Raw genomic sequence first — 16,256 nt, forward strand, 5'->3', positions numbered from 1 at the left:
ATGATATGCCAAGGTTTTAATATGTGATGTACCATGTACTGTGCCTGTAGGCTGCACTACTTTGAGTGAGATACCCTGTAAGTATTGAACCATGGCGGGAATGTGACAGTGTACAGACACATGGAAGATATACCTTGGGTAGGATGTAATAGACACTGCAAATAATGTACCGAAAGAAAAAGTAAAACACCCTGTATATACAGTGCCTTGCAAAAGTATTCACCCCCTTGACTTTTTTCGTGCTTTGGTCCCTCACAACCTGGAATTAACATGGATTGAGGATTTGCAGCATTTAATTTACAGAACATGCCCACAACTTTAAAGATGTTGGTTTTCTTTCATTGTAAAGCAAACAACAAATAGGACAAAATAACAGAAAACTTCACACCTCTAAAGTCAATACTTTGTAGAGCCCCTTTTGCGGCAATCACAGCTCCAAGTCACTTTGGATAAATCTCTATGAGCTTGCCACATCTTACCACTGGTATTTTATCCCATTCTTCTTTGCAAAACTGCTCCAAGTTGGATGGTTTGTGCTTGTAAACAGCAATCTTTAAAGGGGTTATCCCAGCTTAGACAATGGGGGCATATCGCTAGGATATGCCCCCATTGTCTGATATGTGCGGGACCCACCTCTGGGACCCGCACCTACAAGGAGAACAGAGCCGTTGTGGCTGGAGGACCCTGTCCACCACCAGGTGAAGCTCCCCACCTCTCCCATTGAAGTGAATGGGAGCGCACCGCGCATGCGCTGCCACCGTTCCCATTCATTTCTATGGGGCTGACGGAAATGGCTCGGCTATTTTCGGCGGGTCCATAGAAATGAATGGAGGGGGCGGCTGCGCATGCTTTCTCTGCTCCGTTCTACTTGTAGGTTTGAGATCTCGGCTTTGACTAGGACATTCCGACACACTTACATGTTTCCCCTTAAACCACTCAAGTGTTGCATTAGCAGTGTGTTTGGGGTCATTGTCCTACTGGAAGGTGAACCTTCGTCCTAGCCTCAAATCACGCACAGAGTGGTAAAGGTTTTGCTCAAGAATATCCCTGTATTTAGCACCATCCATCTGTCCCTTAAAGGGATTCTGTCACCAGGTTTCACCCCTGTCAGCTAAACATATGCTGATGTTCAGGGCCTCATCAGGATTCCTAATGTGGGCTTCTAAATGTGATCCGTAGCCTTATTTTGCTAAAAAACAGGTTTTACTAACCTGTCACTCAAATAAATAAGGTGCCCAAGGGGATGTCAAGGGATGCAAGGTGCCGGCCGCACCCACCGCCGTTCGTGCCCAGCGCCACCTTTCCAGACTTCTGCACCGCCTCCTAATCCTCTGTGCCGCCTCTCGCTCTCCCTCCCTCCCCCCTCCTCCTGCTGTAAGATCTCGCGCGTGCGCACAGGGCTCTGAGAGGCTGGCGCCAGAGTGCAGGTCATACCTGGTTTGAGCGAAGTGCCGGCGCATGCGCACTTCGCTTTAAGAAGCCAAATCGAGAAGTCCGCACGGGCGCATCAGGCAGAGCCCTGTGCGCACGCGCGAGATCTTACAACAGCAGGAGGAGGGGGGGAGGGAGGCAGGGAGAGAGAGCGAGAGGCGGCACAGAGGATTAGGAGGCGGTGCAGAAGTCTGGAAAGGCGGCGCTGGGCACGAACGCCGGTGGGTGCGGCCGGCACCTTGCATCCCTTGACATCCCCTTGGGCACCTTATTTCTTTGAGTGACAGGTTAGTAAAACCTGTTTTTTAGCAAAATAAGGCTACAGATCACATTTAGAAGCCCACATTAGGAATCCTGATGAGGCCCTGAACATCAGCATATGTTTAGCTGACAGGGGTCAACCTGGTGACAGAATCCCTTTAACTCTGACAAGTTTCCCAGTCCTGGCTGCTGAAAAACATCCCCACAGCATGATGCTGCCACTACCATGTTTCATTGTGGGGATGGTGTTCTTTGGGGGATGTGATGTGTTGGGTTTGCGCCAGACGTAGCGTTTTCTTTGATGGCCGAAAAGTTCAATTTTAGTCTCATCAGACCAAAGCACCTTCCTCCATACATTTTGGGAGTCTCCCACATGCCTTTTCGCAAAATCAAAACGTGCCTTTTTGTTTTTAGCTGAAAGTAATGGCTTTCTTCTGCAATAAAGCTCAAATCTATAGAGCGTATGGCTTATTGTCGTCCTATGTACAGATACTCCAGTCTCTGCTGTGGAACTCTGCAGCTCCTCCAGGGTTACCTTAGGTCTCTGTGCTGCCTCTCTGATTAATGCCTTTCCTGCCCTGTCTGAGATCTTTGGTGGGTGGCCGTCTCTTGGCAGGTTTGCTGTTGTGCCATGTCCATTTGGTTATGATAGATTTGATGGTGCTCCTGGGAATCATCAACGACTTGGATATTTTTTTTATAACCTAACCCTGACTTGTACTTCTCAACAACATTGTCCCTTACTTGTTTGGAGAGTTCCTTGGTCTTCATGGCAGTGTTTGGTTAGTGATGCCTCTTGCTTAGCTGTTGCAGCCTCTGGGGCCTTTCAAAAAAGGTGTGTATATGTAATGACAGATCATGTGACACTTAGATTGCACATAGGCGAACATCATTTCACTAATTATGTGACTTCTGAAGGTAATTTGTTGCACCAGAGTTTTTTTATGGGCTTCCTAAAAAAGGGGGTGAATACATACGCACATGCCAATTTTCTGCTTTCTATTTCTAAGCAATAGTTTTATTTATATATTTTTCTAATTTCACTTCACCAACTTAGACTATTGTGTTCTGATCCATCACATAAAATTCAGATGAACAAAACATTGAACTTAAGACTGTAATGTAAAAAAACACAAAAAGGGGGGTGAATACTTTTTCAATGCACTGTATATACACTTACCTAAAGAATTATTAGGAACACCTGTTCTATTTCTCATTTGCCTTCAGAACTGCCTTAATTCTACGTGGCATTGATTCAACAAGGTGCTGATAGCATTCTTTAGAAATGTTGGCCCATATTGATAGGATAGCATCTTGCAGTTGATGGAGATTTGAGGGATGCACATCCAGGGCACGAAGCTCCCGTTCCACTACATCCCAAAGATGCTCTATTGGGTTGAGATCTGGTGACTGTGGGGGCCATTTTAGTACAGTGAACTCATTGTCATGTTCAAGAAACCAATTTGAAATGATTCGAGCTTTGTAACATGGTGCATTATCCTGCTGGAAGTAGCCATCAGAGGATGGGTACATGGTGGTCATGAAGGGATGGACATGGTCAGAAACAATGCTCAGGTAGCCCGTGGCATTTAAACGATGCCCAATTGGCACTAAGGCCTAAAGTGTGCCCAGAAAACATCCCCCACACCATTACACCACCAGCCTGCACAGTGGTAACAAGGCATGATGGATACATGTTCTCATTCTGTTTACGCCAAATTCGGACTCTACCATTTGAATGTCTCAACAGAAATCGAGACTCATCAGACCAGGCAACATTTTTCCAGTCTTCAACAGTCCAATTTTGGTGAGCTCGTGCAAATTGTAGCCTCTTTTTCCTATTTGTAGTGGAGATGAGTGGTACCCGGTGGGGTCTTCTGCTGTTGTAGCCCATCCGCCTCAAGGTTGTGCGTGTTGTGGCTTCACAAATACTTTGCTGCATACCTCGGTAGTAACGAGTGGTTATTTCAGTCAACGTTGCTCTTCTATCAACTTGAATCAGTTGGCCCATTCTCCTCTAACCTCTAGCATCCACAAGGCATTTTCACCCACAGGACTGCCGCATACTGGATGTTTTTCCCTTTTCACACCATTCTTTGTAAACCCTAGAAATGGTTGTGCGTGAAAATCCCAGTAACTGAACAGATTGTGAAATACTCAGACCGGCCCGTCTGGCACCAACAACCATGCCACGCTCAAAATTGCTTAAATCACCTTTCTTTCCCATTCAGACATTCAGTTTGGAGTTCAGGAGATTGTCTTGACCAGGACCACACCCCTAAATGCATTGAAGCAACTGCCATGTGATTGTTGACTAGATAATTGCATTAATGAGAAATAGAACAGGTGTTCCTAATAATTCTTTAGGTGAGTGTATATTGTAGGAGGGCGCAAGGGGCCGTCATTGATGGAACGTTTGTGTCACCGAGGTTCCTGACCTCGGTGAGATAAGAGCCGGTAGTTTTAAGTGTCAGCGGCAGACTGACTGGCACTGTTTGTTGTTAGTATGGCTGTAAAGCCGATCCAGGCCGGCTCTTACTGGAAGTAGCCAAAGTGCTGGGTGGGTGGCTTCATCCCCCCACGCTCCAGTCCGGGTCTTTCTTGGCCTATATAAAACTCAGCCGGCAGTCTCAGCTGGGTGTGGTTTATCCTCCATCTGACAGAGAAGCTGGGGAGTCTCTGTGTTTTGGGACCTGTGAATTTGTGCCGTGCTAAGAGGCTGAGAGCCGCATGCCGGGAAACAGGCCCCTAAAGCCTGCTGTGGACTGCGGATGAAAACTGCTTACCAGGTGAAGATTTTGTTCTATGGACATTGCATGGTGTGAACAAAACACCAAGACTGTGAACGGTCATTTTGTTTTTCCTTATGTGTGAATAAACACCAAACTGTTTAACCCCTTCAGGACACAGCCTTATTTCACCTTAAGGACCAGGCCATTTTTTGCAAATCTGACCAGTGTCACTTTAAGTGCTGATAACTTTAAAATGTTTTGACTTATCCAGGCCATTCTGAGATAGTTTTTTCGTCACATATTGTACTTCATGACACTGGTAAAATGAAGTAAAAAAAAAACATTTTTATTTATAAAAAAAATACCAAATTTACCAAATTTTTTTTTTAAATTACAAATTTCCAAGTTTGATTTCTCTACTTCTATAATACATAGTAATACCTCCAAAAATAGTTATTACTTTACATTCCCCATATGTCTACTTCATGTTTGGATCATTTTGGGAATGCTATTTTATTTTTTGGGGATGTTACAAGGCTTAGAAGCAAATCTTGAAATTTTTCAGAAATTTTCAAAAACCCAATTTTTAGGGACCAGTTCAGGTCTGAAGTCACTTTGCGGGGCTTAGATAATAGAAACCACCCAAAAATGACCCCATTCTATAAACTACACCCCTCAAGGTATTCAAAACTGATTTTACAAACGTTGTTAACCCTTTAGGTGGTCCACAAGAATTAATGGAATATAGAGATACAATTTCAAAATTTCACTTTTTTGGCGGATTTTCCATTTTATTAATTTTTTTCCAGTTACAAAGCAAGGGTTAACAGCCAAACAAAACTCAATATTTATGGCCCTGATTCTGTAGTTTACTGAAACACCCCATATGTGGTCGTAAACTGCTGTACGGGCACACGGCAGGGCGCAGAAGGAAAGGAATGCCATACGGTTTTTGGAAGGCAGATTTTGCTGGACTGGTTTTTTTGACACCATTTCCTATTTGAAGCCCCCCTGATGCACCCCTAGAGTAGAAACTCCATAAAAGTGACCCCATCTAAGAAACTACACCCCTCAAGGTATTGAAAACAGATTTTACAAACGTCGTTAACCCTTTAGGTGTTCCACAAGAGTTATTGGCAAATGGAGATGAAATTTCTGAATTTTAATTTTCTGGCAAATTTTCCATTTTAATCCATTTTTCCCAGTAACAAAGCAAGGGTTAACAGCCAAACAAAACTCAATATTTATGGCCCTGATTCTGTAGTTTACAGAAGCACCCCATATGTGGTCGTAAACTGCTGTACGGGCACACGGCAGGGCGCAGAAGGAAAGGAATGCCATATACGGTTTTAGGAAGGCAGATTTTGCTGGACTGTTTTTTTTTACACCATGTCCCATTTGAAGCCCCCCTGATGCACCCCTGGAGTAGAAACTCCAAAAAAGTGACCCCATTTTAGAAACTACGGGATAGGGTGGCAGTATTGTTGGTACTAGTTTAGGGTACATATGATTTTTGGTTGCTCTATATTACACTTTTTGTGAGGCAAGGTAACAAGAAATAGCTGTTTTGGCACCGTTTTTATGTTTTGTTTTTTACAACATTCATCTGACAGGTTAGATATTTTTATAGACCAGGTTGTCACGGATGCGGCGATACCTAATATGTATACATTTTTTTATTTATGTAAGTTTTACACAATGATTTCTTTTTTGAAACAAAAAAAGTCATGTTTTAGTGTTTCCATAGTCTGAGAGCCATAATTTTTTCCGTTTTTGGGCGATTACCTTGGGTAGGGTATGATTTTTGCGAGATGAGATAGCGGTTTTATTGACACTATTTTGGGGTGCGTGTAACTTTTTGATCGCTTGCTATTACACTTTTTGTGATGTAAGGTGACAAAAAATTGCTTTTTTTACACCGTTTTTATTTTACATTTTTTACGGTGTTCATCTAAAGGGTTAGGTCATGTGATATTTTTATAGAGCCGGTCGATACGGAGGCGGCGATACCTAATATGTATACTTTTTTTTATTTATGTAAGTTTTACACAATAATATCATTTTTGAAACAAAAAAAAATCATGTTTTAGTGTCTCCATATTCTGACAACCATAGTTTTTTCAGTTTTTGGGCGATTACCTTAGGTAGGGTCTCATTTTTTGTGGGATGAGATGACGGTTTGATTGGCACTATTTTGGTGTGCATATGACTTTTTGATCGCTTGCTATTACATTTTTTGTGATGTAAGGTGATAAAAAATGGTTTATTTAGCACAGTTTTTTTTTTTTTTTTTTTTTTTACTGTGTTCATCTGAGGGGTTAGGTCATGTCATATGTTTGTAGAGCCGGTCGATACGGATGCGGCGATACCTAATATGTATACATTTTTTCCCCCCTATTTTTTACCAATTTTCTTTAACTTTATTTGGGGAAAATGACGTTTTTGTTTATTTTTACTTAAAACTTTTAATTTTTTGGGGGGAAAACTTTATTTTTTCAAAAAAAAATTAACTTTATTTTTTTGTCCCATTTTGGGACTTGAACTTTTGGGGGTCTAATCCTTTACAATGCATTCCAATACTTCTGTATTGGCTGTATGAGTAATACTGTGTGTATTACTCATACAGCTTCCGGCCTGTGAGATCCAGGGGGCTGGATTTCACAGGCTCGTCACCGGAAGGCAGCGCGATGCCTTCCTTAGGCATCGCGCTGCCTTCCATGCCATCGGGTCCCCCCTACAGCCGCATGGGGACACGATGGCATCGCCGCCGCAACCGCAGGTAAAGCCGCAAACCGCAGGTCTGAATTGACCTGCGGTTTGCGGCGATCGCCGACACGGGGGGGTCACGGGACCCCCCCTTGCATTTAGCCAAGGTGCCTGCTCAATGATTTGAGCAGGCACCTGGTTCCGATCACCGCCCGCCGGGAGGCGGTGATCGGAAATATACAGGTTGCCTCTATACTGCGTCCGCTAGCCTGTCTACCAGAGCAAAAACCCCCAATATATATATATATATATATATATATATATATATATATATACAGTGGATATAAAAAGTCTACACACCCCTGTTAAAATGTCAGGTTTCTGTGATGTAAAAAAAATGAGACAAAGATAAATCATTTCAGAACTTTTTCCTCCTTTAATGTGACCTATAAACTGTACAACTCAATTGAAAAACAAATTGAAATCTTTTAGGTAGAGGGAAAAAAATATATAAAAATAAAATAATGTGGTTGCATAAATGTGCATACCCTTAAACTAATACTTTGTTGAAGCACCTTTTGATTTTATTACAGCACTCAGTCTTTTTGGGTATGAGTCTATCAGCATGGCACATTTTGACTTGGCAAGATTTGCTCACTCTTCTTTGCAAAAACACTCCAAATCTGTCAGATTGCAAGGGCATCTCCTGTGCACAGCCCTCTTCAGATCACCCCACAGATTTTCAATCGGATTCGTGTCTGGGCTCTGGCTGGGCAATTCCAAAACTTTAATCTTCTTCTGGTGAAGCCATTCCTTTGTTGATTTGGATGTATGCTTTGGGTCGTTGTCATGCTGAAAGATGAAGTTCCTCTTCATGTTCAGCTTTCTAGCAGAAGCCTGAAGGTTTTGTGCCAATACTGACTGGTAGTTGGAACTGTTCATAATTTCCTCTAGCTTAACTAAGGCCCCAGTTCCAGCTGAAGAAAAACAACCCCAAAGCATGATGCTGTCACCACCAAGCTTTACTGTGGGTATGGTGTTCTTTTGGTGATGTGCAGTGTTGTTTTTGCGTCAAACATATCTTTTGGAATTATGGCTAAAAAGTTCAACCTTGGTTTCATCAGACCATAACACCTTTTCCCACATGCTTTTGGGAGATTTCAGATGTGTTTTTCCAAAATGTAGCCTGGCTTGGATGTTTTTCTTCGTAAGAAAAGGCTTTCGTCTTGCCACTGTACCCCATTGCCCAGACATATGAAGAATACGGGAGATTGTTGTCACATGTACCACACAGCCAGTACTTACCAGATATTCCTGCAACTCCTTTAATGTTGCTGTAGGCCTCTTGGTAGCCTCCCAGACCAGTTTTCTTCTCGTCTTTTCATCAATTTTGGAGGGTCGTACAGTTCTTGGCAATGTCACTGTTGTGCCATATTTTCTCCACTTGATGGTGACTGTCTTCACTGTGTTCCATGGTAAATCTAATGCCTTGGAAATTCTTTTGTACCCTTCTCCTGACTGATACCTTTTAACAATGAGATCCCTCTGATGCTTTGGAAGCTCTCTGTGGACCATGGCTTTTGCTGTGGGATGCGACTATATTTCGCCTAGGTTTCTTTCATATACAATGTACTAGGCTACAGGAAGTGGATATCTCAACTAGGAAAGCTGGATGAGATATCAGAAATCCAGGAAGGATGGGTTGCCTTAGCAAAACATTGTTTGCTGAGGACTTTGGTTAATGGTGTTGTTGGGCCTGGATTTTTATGGAATGATGAGCAAGTTGGTAGCAGGGCTCCTTATTCCCTTCCTGTCCAGAACAGGTTTCCTATAGAGCTCTCAGCCAGGTAATGGAGCTCAGCTCATTTCTGGGCTATAAAGGTCTGCACTATGAACATGTGTGGGTGGGGGACTGGTGTGTGGGTGGAGGACTGGTTGAACAGACTGTCTTTCATCCTTACCGCTGGAAGTCTGCTAAAACAACAAAAAGGACACTGTAAGTTTACCTTGTGTCGTGTGGTTGGTAGTAGGCCGCCCGTATAGCAAGGGTGATCTTGTGTTCAGTTAGAGCTCAGCCGAGCAGGAATTTATTTGTGTGTTTTTACCTGAATGTTAAGGCCTTATATTTTTATTTATGCATGAAAATAAAGAAAACAGGCAAATCCCTGTGTGAACTGTACCTTGGTGTCACTATCTCTGACTACTGTGCCTACCACTAATGAGCTGACCCCCACAATCTATAAATGAAGTAGACCCTTAATCAGGCATGGGATTCAGTCAGGTCCCTCCAGTTCTCCAGATCCAATTGTTAAAATTACAACTGGATCGGAGAACCGTGTTACCGGCTGAGTCCTGATCCGGTGCTCTGGTGGCAGCAGAGCAACTGGAGATGTTCACTTCCATTGCTTTGCACTCCGCTGATCGTTTAAGGCCTCTTTCACATGGGCGTTGCGGAAAAATGTGCGGGTGCTTTCCGGGAAGACCCGCGATTTTTTCCGCGCGAGTGCAAAACATTGTAATGCGTTTTGCACTCGCGTGAGAAAAATCGCACATGTTTGGTACCCAAACCCGAACTTCTTCACAGAAGTTCGGGCTTGGGATCGTGTTCTGTAGATTGTATTATTTTCCCTTATAACATGGTTATAAGGGAAAATAATAGCATTCTGAATACAGAATGCATAGTAAAACAGCGCTGGAGGGGTTAAAAAATAATAAAAAATAATTTAACTCACCTTAGTCCAATTGATCGCGGCCTCAGCATGTTAAACATACAATTAGAAGTTGCCAAAAGAAAGCCTCTTCTTTCTAAAAAGAACATGGCAGTATGTAAAACATCTGAACTACTTATGCATTAGCATTATGTCAGTGTTATACAATACATTCCAGAACTGTAAGGCCCCTTTCACATGAGCGAGTTTTCCACAAGGGTGCGATGCGTGAAGTAGCACTCGCACTGAATCCTGACCCATTCATTTCAATGGGTCTGTGTACATGAGCTTTTTTTTACACATCAGATCTGAATTGCATGAGAATCGCAGCATGTTCTATATTCTGCGTTTTTCACGCAGCCCTGACCCCATAGAAGTTAATGGGGCTTCAGTCCGGGTGCAATGCGTTTTTCACTGATGGTTGCTAGGAGATGTTGTTTGTAAACCTTTAGTTTAGATTGCAGCCGCGTGGAAAAAATGTAAACACTGAATGCAAATGCAGACAAACTGACTGAACTTGCTTGCCAAATGGTGCGAGTTTCACTGAACGTACCCTGAAAGTGTGAAAGAGGCCTAAGGGTTACATTGCATCATAAATCAATATAATGCTATATGACCCCGGCAGTGCTGAGAGTTCAGGACGGGAGCTGACGGATACTCACTCCGAGTCTGGAGCGTGACACTCGCTTGTGTGAAACCAACCTAAGGGGTTCTTTGGGAATTAATTAAAATGACTGAAAATACCTAAATATTACTTTATTATATTTAATATAATATATTTATGTATAAAATATTCCCAAATGGCTTATATTACCGTATTTATAATGGCTCATTTTCTCTAGGGGGCAATCATCAAAGGAATGGGCTCTGCCATATTATCACACACAAAACCTGTCCTAATCTCACAGCAGGACAGGCTACTTCAGAGCAGTGAGCTAAAGAGCTGTCTCAGCCCTTCTCCCTGTTCTGATTGTCATGAATTAACCCCTTCTCACATACAGATGTAACTGTATGTCCAGATTGCATGTGAGTTTCTGCAAACGGAGATATAGTTACTGTTACTTTATAGTGTCCCAGCAGTGGATTCTCTTTTGTCCCGTACAGAGGAGACTCAGGACCAGCTCGCAAGGGATCAGAGTGGTCCTTTGTCAGCGATCTTTCTGTACAGTCTAGCCAGTCAGAGTGTACTTGGGCTGTAAATGCAGTTTGAAGGCTCTGATCTCCACAGTTCCTAACCATGAAGATTAGAGCCTGCAAAAAGGTACTGCTCTGAGCTCCCATTGTGCCCCCTTTGTGAAATCTGTGCCCTCTGCAGCCCCCTCAGTCTGCCTGCCACCCGTGTCATTAAAATATTCTTCATGGCAGCAGGTATCAGCTGTAACATACAGCTGACACTCTGCTGCATCAGCACAACAGAGGCATTTGAGCTCCCTCTCTCCCTCAGTGGGCTGCAGCGTTGCAAAGGCAGAGTCCCGGTGGTATCTGCTCATTTATAATAAAAAAAATGGAAAAATAAAATAAACTACACATAATTGGTTTTGCCGCATCCATAATTACCTGATCTATAAAAGGATCATTTTACTTATACCTCGTGGTGTGAACGTCATAAACCAAAAAAATTCAAAAGCAATGATGGAATTGCTGATTTTGTCAACTCTCCTCACTCGAAATTGAATAAAAAGTGATCAAAAACTCATATGTAACCCAAAATGGTACAAATGAAAACTACAACCCGTCCCGCAAAGAAAACAAGCCCTCAGAGAGCTACATTAGCGGAAAAAGATAAATGTTATGGATGTTGGTATATAGCGATGCAAATATAACTTATTTTTAATAAAAAAAAATATTTTATGATGCAGGAGTAGAATAAGATAAAAAAAAACAATATAAATTTGGTATCACCATAATCATATTGACCCACAAAATTAAGTTATCATGTCATATATACTGCATGGAGAAAACCATTAAAAAAAAAAAAAAAACACTGACAGAATTGGAATTTTTGCCCACCTCACCTCCCAAAAAATGAAATAAAAAGCGATCAAAAAAGTAATATGTACCCCAAAATTATACTAATAAAAACTACAACTTGTCCCTCTAAACAGTTATGGCTCTTAAAAACCTTATCAGCAAATTTCAGATGCCGTTCACTTCTGAGCCCTGGCGTATCTCCAAACAGCAGTTTACAACAACATATGGGGTGTTGCTGTATTCAGGAAAAAATGCATAACAAATTGTGTTGTGCATTTTCTCCTGTTACCCCTTGTGAAAATGAAACATTTGGGGCTAAAGCAATATTTTATTGGAACAAAATGTAATTTTTCATTTTCACAGCCAAGTGCTGGCCTGCCTGTTTTTATTTATCATTTTCTACGCCTGTTTTTGTCGTAGAAAATTACTTCAATCTATGCCATGAAGGGAGTCGGTGTAGATTGAAGCAAGTCGCACAGCATCAAGCGGCAGCGCAGGGTTAATAAGACCGGCGTCTAAAATGCCAGTCTTAATAAATTACCCCAGAAATCTTTAAATTTCACCTCCATTTTGCTTTCATTTCTGTGGGACACCTAAAGGGTTAACAATATGGAAAATGAAAAGTGGAATTGGTTTCTATAGGCAACTAGGCCAGTTTTCCTTTAGACCAGTTTTGATAACTCTCCCCTAATGTGTCACGAGAAAACATTCTCAGAATGTCCTAGATAAGTAAAAGCGTTTCAAAGTTATTACCAGTTAAAGTGACACATGTCAGATTTGAAAAATGAGGCTTCGACATTTAGAACAAACTGGCTTCTGACTGAAAGGATTAAGATTCTACACACGGCTGATAACATAGCTTATAACATCTACAGCTGTGTGTGCTGGAACAAAGTGAAAGTACAGAGAAGACGGAAAGGTGGGGCGTGTGGCTAATGAGCAGCAGCGCTTATGTGCACTCTGCTACATTACCACAGCCCCACAGGAGTCTTCAATATCTGATCGGTGGGGGACCGCCACCCAGGACCCCCATCTATCACCTGTTTGAGAAGGCTCTATGACCTTCTCCCTGCTCACCAAGCACAGTGCTATCCATTTGATAGCAGCTATTAGGGAAGAGCGAATCAATTTCGGATGCTCATCCGAAGTTGATTCACATTAAACTTTATTTGAATACTGTATGGAGCAAGCGCAAGACTTCGCCAAGTAATAACTGCGGCTCATTTGAGCCAATACATTCTAATACTGTATGAAGCGCTCTCTCCGTACAGTATTTAAACAAAGTTTTATGCGAATTAACTTCGGATGAAGCATCTAAAGTCGATTTGCTCATCCCTAGCGGCTATGCTTGGTATCACAACTCAGCCCTTTTCACTTCAATGGGGCTAAGCAGCGCCTAGGCCATGTGACTGATGAACGTAACATCACATGGCCTAGGGAAAGCTGAAAGAAGGCTGTGGCTCTACTGCGAGTGCTGGTGCCTTCCCAAACAGCTGATCATGGGGGTCCCGGGTGTTGGGCCCCCATCGATCAGATACTGATGACCTATCAGTCGTTTGGTCTCCGAATAACCCTATGATGTCCCCACTGTGGCTCACCTGCAATGTCCAATGCATCCTGCCCACTCAAGATATATGATATAATTAGGCAGGTTCCAGTCTTAGATTAATCCAACAGTTCAACTTAAATGGACTGACCACCTGAACATGGTCAGAGGTAACCCATAGCAGCCATGCCAAACATAAAGGATTCAGCTGTTCTTTGTAAGAGGAGCTAAGGCTATTTCCAACCCTTGTATGAGCATGTGCCAATTTATAGTCCATTGGTAGCGATCCGATACAGCTGGGAAGAACTGCACCCAATATATACTCTCCTTGCCATATAGATGCAAAGGAATATAGAAATTCAGAAGCCAGGCAAGCAGATGGACATATAGTACAAAGCATCATTATCGAGATTGGACTAAAATTCAGGTTTGTGTTTTCCTTCATGTACTTGAATTGAACGTGTTTGTTTTCTAGAAGGCTCATTAGTTTTTTACTTACCATAAGATGATACTTGTATATGTTTAGATAAGACAGACCTTATAGTTGGAATTGGTATTAGTGCAAACATCATTACGCCACGGGCTAAAAAAAAAAAAAAAAGATTAATTAGCTTTCAACTGGTTCAAAAATATAATATTGTGCCTCGAAACTGTATTTAGGTCACCATTCACTTGGGACAAAGATTTAATTTTTTCACTAGTCCTTTATTTAAACGCCAAGGCAGAGTGGCATATGGCTGCCCTTTTGGCGCTCAGCACTGAGGGCACATGCCCTGGCAGCCACCTTCAATCTACAACCCTGATGTGCCTCATTATTTTACTCTATTTTCCAAAAGTCTGCAAACTACACACTGGACGTATTAATTATTACTGATTTTTTTTATAAAAGACCCAGTTATCTGAAATTCAGTGTCACCCTTATTATTATTTGTTAACTCCTAATTTTTTGAAGCTTCAAGTTCAATAACATTATATAAGTCTCTGTTCATGCAGTCCCCTCATAAGAGAAATGAAGTGCCCCAAGGGTGGTGTTAAGTACAATAACATTTCTACCTACCTATAAAATATAAGAATGTCTTTCGCACAAATGCCATAATGAATACTCCAAACGAGAAGGATATTATGCCAATAAGAATCAGAGTGACATCCTTAAACCACCTGGATAAAATGAACACTGCTAAAAAGCTGGTGATAAATATCATATAGCCAGCTGCATTAGCATAACCAATGTATTTAGGGTTGAAGCTAAAAGGTGTGTCCAGCAAAAAGAAAGAAAGCACGTCAACAGATCCGTCAACAGCAATATTGTACAATATGGCACTAGTGAAAAAAAGTGCGATAAAGCCTTGTGGTAGTGTCCCAAAGAATGATGACTCTTCACCTCTTTCTCCCAGAAGATTTGAACTTTCAGTAGGCTCTGCAGAGGAGGTACGTCGAAGATTTCCTGTATTGACTCCTGGGTTTCCATGCTGGGGTACTTTTAATACAAAAATAGCATACACTAAACAGAAGACATAAAGCAGAAGGCTGCATATTACTAAGGTTGTACCTTGGTGGCTTGTCATTTCCCAGCTCACAAAAATATGTCCAGAGGATAAACTACCAATAAAGCCAGCTATTCCATACACCAGCTCAATGACGATGAACTTCAGAGAGCGTGTCTGTTCTGATGAACCTTCAGAAGCCAAGGCCATAACACCAACCCAGTAGGTTGTGAACCATCCTGTTATACCATTTATAGCAGCAGACCCAAACATTACTTCAACAGGCCACTCCAAAAGGATGACAGGCAGCAAAAGGCTCCGGGATAGCAGGTACCCAAATAGTGGCACACATATGGTGACCTTCCTTCTCTGCCGGTCACCAATTTTAGCCAAAATATAGGCAGAAAGCAAAGGTGCTAATCTCAAGATGAAGTTGTGGATGATGAAGAAGTTTGATAAGTAGATCTGTAGTTTGTTGCTATCAGAGGTATTTAGAGATGCAATAGATTGGTTATAGTAATTTTTTACTGCAAAAAGCAGTGCGGTGTCATAGAAAGAGCTGGCCAACTCAGCTGCAGCAACTACTGGCTCAATCCAGGTCCTCACCTGCAGCATGGTTTATGTACCAGTATCAGTCAGTCAGGCGATGAACGAGTATAGGCTTTGAATAAAGTAACTTCCTGGATGACAATCCAAATCCTGAATACAAGCTATGCCGCATCTGTATCTCTCAGACGATAAGTTTGTCATTGCACACACTGCGTAAAATCGACCAGATAACTGGCATACCCAAAGTAACTGGCACGTAATAAAAGGGACAAGCTAGCTGCAGATACTTCCTTATATCAGCTGAACTAATAAAATGTAGGCGGAACCAAGTTTTGTTTGCACTTTCCAGATCAGTTTAGGCAATGCAGGAACAGTGAGTTTCAAAATTGAGGAAACTGTTCAGAGATTAACCCTTAGTCTTTACTCATATAACATATGGAGTTACCACAATATATATATATATAGTTACATACACCATAATGTTGAAAATGTTATATGTTTTCAGTTATACTCAGATAATATAAATGATTTGGACCTGTATTTTGGAGTATATTATTGTACACTTACTGTATGTCCACTATGGTCACAGTGTGTAAAAGATCTCCCTGTACAGAGGTTAGCATATGGTAAACCGTAAAAAAAAAAAAAAAGTATAAAGGTCAATAAGGCAATGTTCATACCATATTTGGAAACTACATTGGATGTACAGTATGCATTGTCAAATTCTTCCAGTGATATGTCTAATTTGCCCATAATCTTAGATTAGCCAAATTAGAATGTGAATTTTTCAATACAGCTGTAAGCAAATAAAAACAAAAAAAAAACTGAAAACATTTACCGGATATATTATAAAATATATAGATGGTAG

General features: G+C 41.7%; 1 protein-coding gene across 1 annotated transcript in view; it reads right to left on the reverse strand.

Annotated features, from left to right (window-relative positions):
* Window positions 1–15,650, reverse strand: part of LOC120989308 (thymic stromal cotransporter homolog) — a 32,872-nt gene extending 17,222 nt beyond the window's left edge. The window contains exons 1-2 of the mRNA XM_040417324.1: window positions 14,413–15,650; window positions 13,855–13,938 (exon numbers count right to left, since the gene is read on the reverse strand). Of these exons, the coding sequence (XP_040273258.1) occupies window positions 13,855–13,938; window positions 14,413–15,454 (1,126 nt within the window). The 5' untranslated portion in view covers window positions 15,455–15,650. The remainder of the gene's footprint in view (window positions 1–13,854; window positions 13,939–14,412) is intronic.
* Between the last annotated feature and the right edge of the window lie 606 nt (window positions 15,651–16,256).

This window comes from Bufo bufo, chromosome 2, assembly GCF_905171765.1.
Source record: "Bufo bufo chromosome 2, aBufBuf1.1, whole genome shotgun sequence".
Classification (NCBI taxonomy): domain Eukaryota; kingdom Metazoa; phylum Chordata; class Amphibia; order Anura; family Bufonidae; genus Bufo; species Bufo bufo.